The sequence below is a fragment of the Labrus bergylta genome, chromosome 2 (genome assembly GCF_963930695.1).
Source record: "Labrus bergylta chromosome 2, fLabBer1.1, whole genome shotgun sequence".
NCBI lineage: Eukaryota > Metazoa > Chordata > Actinopteri > Labriformes > Labridae > Labrus > Labrus bergylta.
This window is the reverse complement of record NC_089196.1, coordinates 17,838,362-17,852,856: the sequence shown is the minus strand read 5'-3', so window position 1 is coordinate 17,852,856 and position 14,495 is coordinate 17,838,362. Positions and strand designations below refer to the sequence as shown.

Below are 14,495 nucleotides of genomic sequence, written 5' to 3'. Positions count from 1 at the left end.
TCTTTAACTCTTTGTTTCCATTGTGTTAACATTGGGGGCTGCTGCTTCAGCCAGGAGACAGTTATCATCTTAGCAATTAGAAGAAGGACTCTTAGTAATAAGATGTTAACCTTCTATATTATCAGGCAATATTCCTAAAATAAAATAAGAAGGTTCTAGAGGCAATTCTATATTTAAACATTTTTCAATTTCTTTTTTTATGTTTTGCCAATAGTTTGTTAACTTTGGACAGTCCCAGAAAATATGGGTGTGGTCTCATACAAAGCCACAGCCCCTCCAGCATTGATTAGAGGTGTTACCAAATTTGGAAGTGATAAGAGTGGTCTTAAAAAACCTCAACTTAACGTTCCATTCGAACTCCTTCCACTTTGTGTCCCTCTCTACATGACAAGACCCATTTCTCGTCTGAAATAATGGTGTTCATCTCTAGTTCCCATTTCTCCTTGATATCAAAACTGTCATCCATTGTCTCTTCTTGTAATATTTTGTAAATATATGATATTATCTTCTTTTTAATAGTTCCCTTAATCGTTAAAATAAAAAATTCTCTATATTAGACGGTAATGCCGTCTTTCCCACTCTTTGGAGATGGCAAGTCTGCAAAGTCTTTCCCACTCTTTGTGTTTTTGTAAATAGTGTCAAAGCTGTAGGTATCTGAAAAAATCGTGAGCAGGAAGACTGTATTTATGTTTAATTTGTTCAAAGGACATTAGATCTTTACCATCAAACAACTGGCCCAATAAAGTCAAACCCTTTTCTTCCCATTTTTTACACTAGTTTAGTTGGGAGAAAATCTGAATTATGTCCTCATTTATCCTCATTGCTCTGGATATTGATCTGGGAAGCATTAGTTTCTTTCTAAAGTGTTAAAGTGTTTTTGATCCATATATTATTGATTTTATTTAAATTCCAGGTTTCATGATTTAAGAATGGGGTTCTGTCTAACGGCATATTAGGGCAAGTACTCTGTTCCATCCCAACCCACAAGGTATCTTTATTCTGAGTCAACCATGCAACCATTGACTTAAACTGGGCTGCCCAGTAATATTTTTTTAGATTAGGTAAATCCAGGTCCCCATTTTATTTCGAGTAAAGAAGCCTTTTCAATTTTATCCTGGGCCTTTTATTTTGCCAAATAAATTGAGATAGCCACTTGTTGGTTGTTTTAAACATGGACATGGGAACCTCTAGCGGTAAAGATTGGAACAGAAATAGCAGCCTTGGTAATATGTTCATTCTAATTGTCTACATTCTCCATATTAAAGATAAGGGGAGGATTTCCCATCTCGTAAGATCATTCTTTATCTCACATAATAGTTTACCATAGTTAGCCTTAAACAGCTGCGATGTGTCAGAGGTAATGACAATCCCAAGGTTGAAGCCACCATGAGAAAAACTAAATTTAAATTTTTCTGCTAGTTTTTGATTCCCAAACAACATCATTGCCTCAGATTTTGATTGGTTAATTTGGTAGCCTGAGAGCTTGCCATATTCTTTTATATTACTCATTAATGCAGGAACAGAGGCAATTGGATCACTGATATATGTTAAAATGTCATCAGTGTACAGGGATATTTTGTGCTCTGTTTGACCTACATCTTTTATACCTTTAATATTTGTATTTTGCCTTATTAATGCTGCTAAGGGCTCGATCTTAATTGCAAATAACAGGGGACTGAGACAGTCTCCCTGTCTGACCCCTTTCATACCAAAAACATTTGAGCAGCAACTGTTCACTCTCACATATGACTTTGGATTTGTATATATAACCCTTACCCATTCAACAAATTCCGGATGGAATCCCATAGTATCCAAGGTTTTATGTAAAAAGTGCCTACTCACAGTATCAAAGGCTTTCTGTGCGTCAAAACTAATCAACATAGAATGTTGAGTACTTTTCCTTGCACAGGAAATTATATTTAATGTTCTCCTTATTTGTTGTTTATTATTTGATCCTTGTCTGCTGGGAATAAAACCAGTTCTGGGTTAATCAACTTTGTTATAATTGTTTGCATCCTTTTTGCCATGATATTTGTAAGTAACTTCAGGTCATTATAAAGTAAACTAATCGGCCTGTAGCCCTCACCGTAGATAGGGTCTTTACCTTCCTTGTGGATCACTGATATAATTGCCTCTGACCATGAGCTTGGTAGGTCCTTTTTAGAAAGCACATCATTAAAAACAAGAGTTAACATTGGCCTCCAGATCTTCTGTGAAACATTTATAAGACTCCCCGGGGAGTCCATCTGTCCCTGGAGAATTGTTTTTTTTTTTTTTTTTATGGATTCTCGTATTTCAGTTTCATTAATATCCAATACCATTTCTAAAGCCTCAGTTTCTGTCAGGGAGGGTAGATGCAGGTTGGTAAGAAATGCCTCAGTTTTATCACCAATCGTTTGTTGCCCAGGATCTTCATAAAGATTTTTATAAAATGAAGCAAAAGCATCTTCTATTTCTTTTAGTTGAGATACTATTTTTTTTACGTTTAGGATGGTTTACCTTGGGAACTAAACAATTAGCCTGGGCCTTACGGAGTTGGAAGGCTAGTAAACGACTAGCCCTGTTTCCCTTCTCATAAAATCTTTGTTTGGAAAATCTTAAAGCCCCCTCCTCTTTATACGTGAGGAGTTCATCCAAGGCTGAAGTTCTAATAGAATGTTATGCATTCCTGTGGTTTTATGTTTTATTTCTAGTTGTTTCATTTTATTTTCAAGCTTAATTTGCTCTTTCAGCCTTATTTTCTTTAGGTTTGACGAAATCTGCATTATGCATTATCAGCAATTATATTTGCAATCTCTGTAAAGAAATTCTGTTCATATTCATTTGGAGCATAAAGGTTCAAAATAGATACCGCCATTTCTCCTATGGTGCCCACTATCATAACGAATCTCCCAAATTTATCCTGTATAACTTTTTCTGAAGAAAAGGCTAATGTCCTATGAGTTAAAATTGCCACTCCCCTTTTTTTTACCATATGAAGAACTGTAAACTTGACCAACCTACTCCCTTTTTAATTTTTTATGTTCTATTTCAGGTAGGTGAGTTTCCTGTAATAAAGCAATCGAGCAATGTAATTTCTTTAGCTGGCTATATATTGTTTTCCTTTTAATGGGGTGATTAAGTCCATGGACATTGTAGGTGGTTATAGTTGAGTCATTCCTGTAATTTTGGAACAGGTATTATTATCCTTAAACCTTGTCCTCATTTTAGTTTTAAAGTTAAACGTAATGCCCGTGTAAAACATCTGAAATACAATATATGACTGCACATCCAACTGGAAATAAAGACATGAACTGCTATACACTAAAAAGCCTGAACGGACTTCCAAACAGCGAACTGATCTCACTAACATCTGACTAATCAGTTGCTATGAACACGGAGAGTTGTGACTAAAATGTCTCCGGAGGAACACACAGTGTTATTGCAACTATCTAACGGCAAGTCGCTTGATTAGAGTTGCTTGGGTAAGAAAACAAGAAACGGAAAAAAAAAATATATATATATATATATATATAAATAAATATAAGAATAAATAAAAATAAGCGGTCCTACGCCTTCTTCCACTGAAGGGGAAATTCCCTCTTGTTTTTGTTATTTTTCATTCATATAAACCAAACCAGCCAAGTTCAATTCCTCAATATGAAAACAAGGCAACCTCAACCTATTCGAAAAGTTTAACTCTCACCAGTAATTAGTCTGTCTACTCACATCCCCTGGTTATCTGTTCTTCATTTTTTTTAATTCCAAATTATTCCTCCTTGCTCTGGACTCAAGGTCCTCACACTTGGCGGACAATTTTGCTTCTCTGTGAAGAAGATAGCGGATGGCCCTCTCGTGTCGAAGTGTTTTATCCTCCGTGTCGCTCACTCTTTGTTTCGACCTCCGCTATCTGTTGTTCAAGTTTTGTTGTACGCTCCAGCACATCACTGAGAGTGGATTCGACTAAATAATGTCGCCTTCGTGTCTTGAGAGGCCGCCGTGTGCTTCTTACGTAGGTTTTTAATTTCAGTGAGCACTGCTGCCATGTGGTCATCCTGTGTGTCTGCCATGTGTGGCAACTTGTCGGTTTGGTCCCCTTTATCTTCTTTTTTAGTAGTTTTGCCTTTCTTTTCGGCGTCCCTTTTTAACACAGACATTGCAGTCGCTATGATCACCAGTTTGCACTAGTTGTTAGGAATTTAAGCAAAGTTTTGGCTAGTTTTTGAGGGTATTTTCCCGGAGCAGGTGAATCAGGCTGCTTCTCCTATCATGACATCACCGGAGGTCCGTCACATTTAAAGATTTTTGCTGTCGGTACTCACTTGTACCGACGATGTAATGGACTTGAGCTTGTATAGCGCTTTTCTAGTCTTCTGACTACTCATAGCACTATTACTCGGAATGTCACACCTACCCATTCACACTCATTCACATCCTAATGACAGAGGCTGCTGTGGAAAGTGACCATCAGAAGTAACTAATCCCATTCATACACCCTCATACGCTGCCGATGAAATGTCTTGACCAATGACACATTGGACATGTAGCTGCAGGAGCTGTGGATCAAACTCTCGACCTTTGGGTTGAGAGGAGACAGACTCTACCAACTGAGCCACAGCTGCCCATGGCTATGCCTTTCACACTTCTTATCAACCTTGTTATTTATTTTCTGCATTCCTTTTGCTAAAGCACAAGATGAATTGAAGTTCAGATTTGAATTTGAACTTAAATTGTACAAAGTTTAAACAAAGTTTTTTGTGCTTTCTATTTTAGTGAAGGTCACCCACATCTTCACATTTGCTTATCTGTCATTCCCATATATCAGGGCCAGATGTTTAAGGCAAACCGTTTGATAAAACTGGTTTTATTTATTTAAGTTTCTCCTGTGTGATTTTTGAGTATTAATTTTCTGAGACATTTAGCTGAGAGCACTAATTGAAAATTTAGGCTATAAATGTATTTTGTGTTACAGGGCTGGACGACAACTGAGTGAGGTCTTTGTGCAGTTACCATCCAGGAAGGAGCTCCCAGAATATTATGAACTTATCAGAAAACCCGTGGACTTTAAAAAGATCAAGGTGTGTTATCAATGACAACCCAGCAATAAAGTTACAGAGAGGATGGCAAAAAAATGCAGCTGAATAAAAAAGTCTTACGTTCAGGGTCGTTCTTGTGTGCAAATTCAAGATTAAAAAAACTTCACTGTTCATCACATAATGACAGAAAATGACCTTTGGTTAGAAGCTCAAAGAACATCCAAACAGTCACACCCAGTAGACTCACATAAACTCATACAAAAAGTTCCATAAATGAATGAAGAACATGCAGCAGTCCAACACTTATTTCAGTTTTACTTTAAAACGTTTAAACAATAAACAGTGTCTATTTGAAAATGTACATTCACCGTTTGATATTAAAATATTTCTTAAAAATATGTTAATATATTTCTTAAAAATATGTTAATATTAGAATGTCAACGTTATCTACTTTCTGACATTTGATGGATCAATCAATGAATCCATAAGTCGAGGAAATAATCAGACTTGACTAATAAATCTTTAGGTTCTGTCTGGATGTACTCTGTATCATGTGTCCTTTGAGTCACTTACAGCTTTTATTAGTTTTACAAAGTACATTTTGGTAGAACATTTAAGGATTTTAACGTTTGACCCTGAATCAGCCTGTTAGTCCATGCTGCTGTTTTTCTCTTTCAACAGGATCGTGTGAGGAACCATAAATATAGGAGTGTTGGAGACCTGGAGAAGGATGTGATGCTGCTCTGTCACAACGCCCAAACCTTCAACCTGGAGGGGTCCCAGGTCTGAAATCACCCCGTGTAGAATTGAAGTCTCTCTTACCTTCTCTAATTCATCTTTTTATATTTTATTGTGTGTACCCTCGTGGTGTGTAACCTGGTTTGTTTAGACTGTACAAACCAGTTGTTTTCTGAAGTGGACCTTTAAAGCCACCCCTCAGTCAGATGAACAACGCAATGTATATGTGAATAGAAAAGGAAAATTTGTTGTTAAAGCTCTGCTCACAAGGGACTTCTCTTGCCGATTCAATTCCTCATTGCAAACTGTTTAATACCAAAATATTCTCTCTGCTCTCTTTCCTTGTTTCTTTTTTGTTAAGCTCTGTCTTCACCAGAGTTGTCAGACTTTACTAGTTACGCAAAAAGACAGAGAAAGGTTCAAAAGTAGTACCCATTTTCTCTGAACTTGAGTAAAATATAGCCTTGTTCCTAGAAAAGTAATGGCAGTGTTCTTTGAAGCCCCTCCACCCAGAAGATTTACCCCTGTACCATTCATCTCTCAGATACTGCTTAATCTCTCCTCTGTTATTAACTCTGCCCACAACCTCATTTTGTCCTGCAGGCTTGACTCTCTCACATTTCCTTTACTATGTGTCTTCCAGGCTGTTCGAGGAATTGTTCACACAATCTGTTTTTTCCCCCCCCTGCAGATATATGAAGACTCTATTGTCCTTCAGTCCGTGTTCAAGAGTGCCAGGCAGAAGATTGCCAAGGATGAAGAGAGTGATGATGACAGCGATGAGGAGGATGATGAGGAGGATGAGTCTGAGTCTGATGGTATGAATCACCACCTCCAGGACATACATACACACATTTTTTTTTTTTTTTGGGACTTGAGCTTGTATAGTGCTTTTCAAGTGTCTGACTACTAGAAGCACTTAACCTTCCCATTCACACACTGATGGCAGAGGATGCTATATATGGGCGATCAGTATTAACTAATCAATTCATACAGAATCACATGCCAACAACAAAGCGGTGCAATTTTGGGTTAAGTGTCTTGTCAAAGGACACATCCAATTTGTGGCTGCAGGAGCTGGAGATCAATCCCCAACCTTCGAGTTGAGAGACGACCAACACTAAGCCACCCTTAGGCATGTATGAAGTGTTTCTGCACTAAAGGAAAATATATTACTAAAGACAGCAAGGAAAAAACAGCTGAAACTCCTTTCGAGGTCCACTCGGAGTTTGATCAAAACTGTTTTTCGGGGGGAAACAGTGGGGAAAAAAGCTCTATTTGCCATAGATGGATCTATTCTATGATGACTAAACAGAGCACTATTAAATTATACATTTTAGCAAAGGTACCATCAGATTACAGATGCCATCATCATTTCCACCTGGAAAAATTGAAGAATTATTTTTGTTTTCTGATTGAGAAGACAGTAGCAGTAGGGACTTGTTTGATAGTAGATTAAATCACTCTTCTTTGCCTATTTTTCTCTTTCAGCCAAGTCAGTGTGGGTTAAGATCAAGCTGAGTAAGGAGGGACGCAGCAGTGACAAAGGGAAGAAGAGGCAGAGCCGAGGGAAAGCCAAGCCGGTGGTCAGTGACGACGACAGCGAAGAAGACCAGGATGACAATGTAGGTCATTTCACCTCACTGGATCATCAGCATATCTTTTGACCAAAAATAACTTTACTCCGAAAAATAAATTCTCTGCTCTTCACGTGTTTCAACCTCAGCAGGTCTCCTTCATTTAAATACGATTATGAAGGGGAACAGGGAAGAAACTCATGTTTAAATAAAAGATTAAACAACCTGAGGACTGTTTAAAAATCCTCATCCAAAACTTTAGAGCTCTATTCTCCTATGCTCCTGAAAATTCAAATTGCCACTCGTTTTCTTCCAGCCTGATCTGCTGCTGTTGACCGACACAGGCTGTAAAACGCTAATAAGTGTCATTCCAAACAATAAGGGCAAACTCTAATTATGCTTTTTACTAAAGAATCTTGTATACAAGAGCTTATTAAAGCCATAAGAAGCATCGAGTGAATACTAGAGCCCAAACCTACAACAACACTTTCCATGTAGTATGGAAAAACAAAGGATTTGAAACATAAAAGGATCTGGATGTGAAAAGGAGCTGAAGGGCTTGAAATACAAACAAATAACACCAAGGGAATATCAAAGAGACCTTAAACAAGCTTTTGGTCCATAAGCCATTAAATATTCTATTCTGAATCCATCTCTGAGTCATTTCTGTGTTTTAAAACACACATGTATTGTGCTTATTCTCTCCTCGACTTCTAAAGATGGTCGTTTTCTGTCATCACACAGTTAAACCAGTAATTGGAAATTAAAGCCTTGGAAACCACTGCCAGTGACCCTTTCTTAATATAATTACCAGCTATTTTCCTTTTCATCTTGCAAATGAAGAATGAATGAATAATAGGGATCATACGTTACCATGATTTAAGGGTGATACCCTCTAAAGGCCTCTTACTCAACATGGCTAACCTCACTCACGGCCCTGCAGGCAGACTTTCTACCTGCTTAACTTGGACTGTTGTGTTACTGGAAGAATTGAGCCTTACCCTTATGTGAATGATCTTACCAGTGTTTAGAAGTAGAAGTACAATTCTGCAAAAAAGAATACAAAAGCAGGTAAGACAGTATAAAGTGAAAAGAATATTGCATGGTCATGAAGAGCCACTGTACTTTGTAACATATTTATAGTACATCCAAGCTGATAGGATCCAGATGTGTCTTGAGTTGTGTATTGTGTGGTGCTCAATGTGTTTGCATATAAGTTTAAAGTAACACTTTAAATGAAGGTTACCATATTCTCCGTTAACTTCCTAATTAGTATGCTAATTGGTAGCATATGGGCTGCTTATTAGTCATTGTTACACATTTGCCTCAATAGCCTCCTAATTCCTGATTATTGATAGTCAGTTAGGAAGTTGTTAAACATGAATTCTGATCTTAATATGCTTTGCTTAAGGTTGAAGTTAGCACAAGCAGAAACACAGGTCTCTCTGTTACCCTTCTGGTAGTAATTGAAGCCTTCCCTTTTGGTCTGATGGAATTACATTTGTTTTCTATAACAAAAGCTGAGTGTTTTTCATCAGAGACAATGATCTTTCAAATCTTTTTGAGGATATATTGGCAAGTTCTTCAGTTCAAATTGGATTCTGAATTGGTGCTTCATTTGAAGTACTATATATGTGAGTAAAAGGTCAACTGATGAGACTGTAATAAATCACAGAGACACATTGAGATGAGTACAATGTCTGCTCGGTCCTGCTGACTCCAAGTCCCTTTCATTATAAGGAAAACTAAAACATTTATCTCTTGACCTAATTCATAGTTATCATTTTTAATGGAATGCTATTTACATGACTTAGAACTTGTATATTCAATAAAGATAAAACCTGGTAGGGATTTGTAAGACCAACAAAGGGTAACAGTGATGAAGATGCATCAATTTGATTGAGCATGAAACACTCAGGTGAATTTTTAACTGGAATGAAAATAGAAATGTTCTGCATAGTTTGTACTTTGCACAGATATGGCTGAGTTGAGCGCTGATAACTTTCTCTGCTTGCCCAGGGAGCTTCTTTCTAGCTCTTTTTTTCTTATTTATGTTTTTACTTTTTTATAAGTGCAATTTTGTCCCTCCCAGGTTGCTCTAAAAAGGAAATTCTGGGTCTACAATTCACAGAACTCTACTGATCACTACTTGGCATCTCTGTAGCCACATTTTCCCTTTACCTTGTAGTTACATTTGTAAGGTAACTGCACTTCTGAGTTTAAATGTTGTCTTAAGCAGATATGTGTACTTAAGGAAGCTAGATGTCTAACTAGAGTCAAGAGTACAAGTTAAACTAGTTATTTCTTTGACAACTGAGTCCTAACTTCTTCAACCCTCATATGCAGTGTTAAAATATAATCTTTAAAATGTAATCTTAGACCAGGGGTCAACAACTACATATGTAAAGGCCAGCTTTTTTCCATGACAGACAATGTAGGGGCGGGACTTCAAATTGTGCCTCCACATAGGACTGACAGCTACCAAGCCCAATGTGAAGAAGTTTGTGTCATCTAATGCCACTAAATCTAAGTATTTCAGCCTTGGGATTTAATTTTTACGTTAGTTTCATCACCTGAGATAATTTAGATTCTCGGGGCTGAAAGGGAAGCTTTGGGGAGCCGGATGTGGCCCACAATGCACCAGTTGATGATCACTGACAAACTTGACTTCCTGGATTGTAATTATTTGTCTCAGCTTTGCATTCGCAACATGATCCTGATCCTGCCAACACAGCCTTGTGCATCATTTTAAAGCTGGGCTTGTATTGCTAAATCTTCTAGCTAACTCAGCATAATTAACACAGGATAAGTATTCATCCATCTAAAGAGGTCATATTATGCCCTTTGTGGGGTTTGTATATTTAATCTATGTACCTACTAAAGTATGTTCACAATAGCTAAAGTTCGAAAAAAGTGTCTGTTTTCATGTACTGCCGCTCCATGCACCAGCTCACTTCTGACTCTCTCTCTAAGGCTCTGAAGTGCCCACGTTCAGAGTTCCCACATGTGCCAAGTCTGATCTTATTGGTCGGCCTGTCGGCTCTGCCGTAATTGGTCAGTCACTCAGCGCGGTTCTCGGAAATGTCACGCCCCTTTTACCATATTGGGAATGCAGCCACTTTGGCTCCGAGGGCTGCGGAGCAAAAACATTAGCACCTTAGCACTACTGTGCTACCGCAGGCTACGGGCATATCGTGGGCGTGCTACAGAAGTTAACGGGCGTGCAACATGAGCTGCTGGGCTTGCCACAACGAGCCAATGGGCTTAGATCAGTGATATCACGCTGACAAGACATTTTCGAGGTGGGCTAGAACCGAGCGTTACAGGAGGAGTGGGAGAAGCTGTGTTTCCGTGGACTTTGAATTTTTGCACATAGATGTGCCTAAACAGGCACAGGACACTTGGAAAACACACTAAAGAAAAAGCATAATATGACCGCTTTAAGACCTTAAAAAAGGTATTTTGGTGTCATTAAAACAGAAATGAGCTGTTTTCTAATATTGAACATTTATGGACCTGAATAGAATTCCCTCCAGTTAGATTTAGGTCAATATTCAGCTTAATAGAGGAGCTTCAGTTTGACCTTTAACTGTTGTGAAGGATCAGAGATTTTATTCATGCCGGCAGTGATAGCGACCTGTAAGGTGCATGGGGTTAATAGAAACAGCTCAGCCAAAATTAGACCTTCACCTGAGCAGAGCCAGAAGCCACTTTACTCTGTGAATACAAAAGTAGTCTTTTTTTCTTTTTTTTTTACCTATTACTCATGGTAACATATTCTGCCTTTGTGTTGTTTGTTCTTAGCAAAGTCCAGGAAGAGAGCATGTGAAGAAAGGGCACTGGCTTCACTTTCAGACACGTTCTTTTATCTGGAGAGTCCTCTCTTATTTCAGGGTGTTGATATATTCATCTTGTGCTGACTTTACTCCACCTCTTGTTGATGCTTTTCACAGATAATAAACCTTCGTCACACAGCGTTGTCTCTCTCTCCATTGTTTGCCAGGTAAATCTCTCCCTCTCATCATGCTCTTCATCTCTCCCTCTCTGCAGGATCAGTCAGACAAGAGTGACGACGAGTGAGGACGTGAGGATATTGTTTATATCACTTATAAACAAAACAACGTTATCTTCCATCAATGTCTCTTCAGGTTATTCTCTGTATCTTTTCATTTGTCATCTGTGTGTCCGTCTGTGTTGTGTTGTTGCACCTTCACCTACCAGCTTGGAAATATATTACTAATAATCGATAAGCTACAGCAATATCAATCAGCTTGTATTCCTGTTTCTAAGACAATTTTGTAGTATATTTTTTAACTGTGTGCTTTAAAGGAGATTTCAATTGTGTATGGAAAAAAAACAGAAAAGAAAAAAAAGATTTGGTTTTCATAAACGCTTTTGCTCATTTTGTACTTGCTTGCACTTTTCGAGAATCAAATATAAATCGCCAGATTTTTAAGAAATAAAATATATAAAAGTATAAATAGCCGAGGACACCTTTAGTAAATTTGAAAAAGCCACTGGTGATAAAAACGATGGCAATCAATCAAGTTTAACGTTTTTGGATCAGTTGCTTGACATTGTGTAGTACCCAATTTTGGAACATAGAGAAGTGTTTACTAAAGCCCACCCCCAAAATTACGTCTGTCCAATTAGAGCTAAGCAACTGTTACTCAGCTCTGCAGTCCTGTCATGTTTCAGAGTTCCTCATGTCAGTTACACAAACTAAAGAGCAGAAAGTGTAGGACAGTGATAATACTGTTTGTCATCTGCTTTAACATACTGTATGTTGCAAATGATTGTAGATGTTGGAATCATCTCAAACTTCTATCCATAATCAAAAACCAGACAGTAACTATGAGGGGTGTGGTTTAGCTGACAGTCATTACTGAAACAACACAATTTTGAAAGTGTCAAATATTTCTCAACTTATTGTCTTTTACAGCCAGCACAACAAAATGTCACTTATGCCCAATGAAATTTGTTCCACTCAAAGTGCTTTTCATTTTACAGCTTTTATTAAAAGTAGTGTAACCTTGCATTATGTAGGTGGCACATGGTTTAGATGAGTCCCTGTGTTTCATGTATCTTTCTTGTATTGCTCTTACATGTTGTCGTTTATCAGAGCTGAAGCTCTGAACTTTGTTGTAACAGTTTCCTTCACTTAAAAAGAAGTGTTTGAGTTGTTAAGATTGAGCGACTGACCTTCAGAAGAATCTATTTCTTTGTTGGTAGCACATTAACGGGGGAAACAAGTTGTCTTGTTAAATAAAAAGTGTCTTCAGTAGCAGTCCATGTAGCTTTTTAAAGCATCTGAAAGAATGTTGCACCATGTGATGGTCGCAGCAACAACACGAATGTAGAGAACAAATGTTTGGCTTGAAAAGATGGTAAACAATAATAAATACAAAAAAAAACAGTATTATGGGATTAGAAACAGATTTGAAAAACATTGAATATAACAGTATTTTAAACTTTGTATTGGTTTAAACATTTGTTGAGGTGTTTGTGTTTCTATATTAGCCCTCATTTATTGATTTCAATGTTGCTTGTAGCATGACCTCTTTTGGCGATATCCTGTGAACATGCAGATATATAATTTTTTGTTTGTGTAACATGTGCTTGCCGACTCTTCATAGTGTGGCTTAACCTTTGCTTTCTTTGCACAGTGTCTTTGTGGTTGTATTTCATGGCCAAGGGCAAATAAAATCTCACGGATTTTCAGCACAGAAAATGTTTATTTCATTTCTTGTCCTTAGAAAACATTTCTACCATCTGCTACCATCTATTTGTCACATGCTTACAAAAGACGTTTGGAGATGTATCTTAAGGATACAAGATAAAGTTTAGTCGAGAAACAAGATGTCTACAAGTTTTGAACAAGTCATGACCGATTATAAGGGCTTGGAATCTTTGGGTGTCTTACAATTCGATTTTGATTCTTGGGGTCATTATCCAATTGAGAATCTATTTTCGATTCAAAGTTTTATTTTGAATAAGTACATCCTTCAGGATCTACTCCAGTCATCTGTGAGACTGGCTGAATTTCTTGCTGCTCTATTTGGCATTCTACTGAGTTAAAGAGCTAGCCTTAGCACTTAGCAGGGAGTGAATGATTAGCCACAAAACATAATTCGATTTTGGGAAATTATGAATCTATTTAAAATCTCGGAAGATAAGAATCTCAATTTTTACATACATCGATATTTTCCCCATCTCCTACAGATTATACAAACCTTTTACATTTCAATGTGTTACTCTATTTGTGAAAGAATAAGCAGCATGACCTCGGATGCTTCAGTGTTTGATCTCATTTTCAGAAACTGTTTTCCAGTGACACTATTTATGTCAGTGTCCTTTCAAGTAAATTAAAACAAAAAAGACTCCTAAATTCCAGGTCAATCTGTTGACCTTTACCATCTAAAATCTTTCATATACAACCCTCTCTAGGTCTGTGAATTGAGACTTTCAAAGATGCAGCAGTGAGGTTCTTTTCCATCACTGTCTACAGGTAGACACTGAAGAGGATTATCCACAGTGCACCAAAAGGTACAAAAAAACGATTAACTAGTTAATGCTGACGGCCTTAAAGGCTTTTACTTCCTTCTCTATTGTGCAAAGGCTTCAAATACTGTAGTAAGATAGTTACTAAGGTTCTATGAAGTCTGGATCCCCTCTTTTAAGTGATGGTTGTTTTGGCAGGATAAGAGTTAGGTTAAGGCTCTTTTTCTGTAGTCCCCTTCAGCTCAAATGTACTTTTTGGTTGTATCTTAATTATCTAAGAACGTGTAAACATCTATCTCCACTTCGGGTGTATTACAGGCTGACAGAGCTGCTAGTTTGACTCTAAGACTTTCAGACTTGTATTCACTTTTGACCTGAGGTGGTTTGATTCCCTGCAGTCTCAGTGTTTACTGTACATATCACTGTAAACCCTGTGATTCCTGAGAGAGGAGTCTGGTAAACAGGGACCCGAGAGAAAGATGGAATCATGGAAACAGAAAATCATTTCATCAGGGACTCTCCGTGTTGTTGCTCTGCTCGAGGCAACCCGTCGCCCGAGTCTGAAGTGTGTGATGTAAACTGTGGCCAACCCTACTGTGTGTGGAAAAATGGATCAGAATTTCGTTCTACTTCCCCTCGACCTGAAATTCTTTACAACAACTTC

The 14,495-nt window shown here is 37.8% G+C and overlaps 1 protein-coding gene across 4 annotated transcripts in view; it reads left to right on the top strand.

The window, feature by feature from the left end:
- smarca2 (SWI/SNF related, matrix associated, actin dependent regulator of chromatin, subfamily a, member 2) overlaps nucleotides 1-13,061 on the top strand; it is a 62,431-nt gene extending 49,370 nt beyond the window's left edge. For all 4 annotated transcript variants that reach the window (XM_065947677.1, XM_065947671.1, XM_065947678.1 and 1 more), the window contains 5 exons: nucleotides 4,952-5,057; nucleotides 5,697-5,798; nucleotides 6,445-6,571; nucleotides 7,245-7,378; nucleotides 11,381-13,061. In XM_065947677.1, the coding sequence (XP_065803749.1) occupies nucleotides 4,952-5,057; nucleotides 5,697-5,798; nucleotides 6,445-6,571; nucleotides 7,245-7,378; nucleotides 11,381-11,410 (499 nt within the window). In that variant the 3' untranslated portion in view covers nucleotides 11,411-13,061. The remainder of the gene's footprint in view (nucleotides 1-4,951; nucleotides 5,058-5,696; nucleotides 5,799-6,444; nucleotides 6,572-7,244; nucleotides 7,379-11,380) is intronic.
- Nucleotides 13,062-14,495: the final 1,434 nt, after the last annotated feature.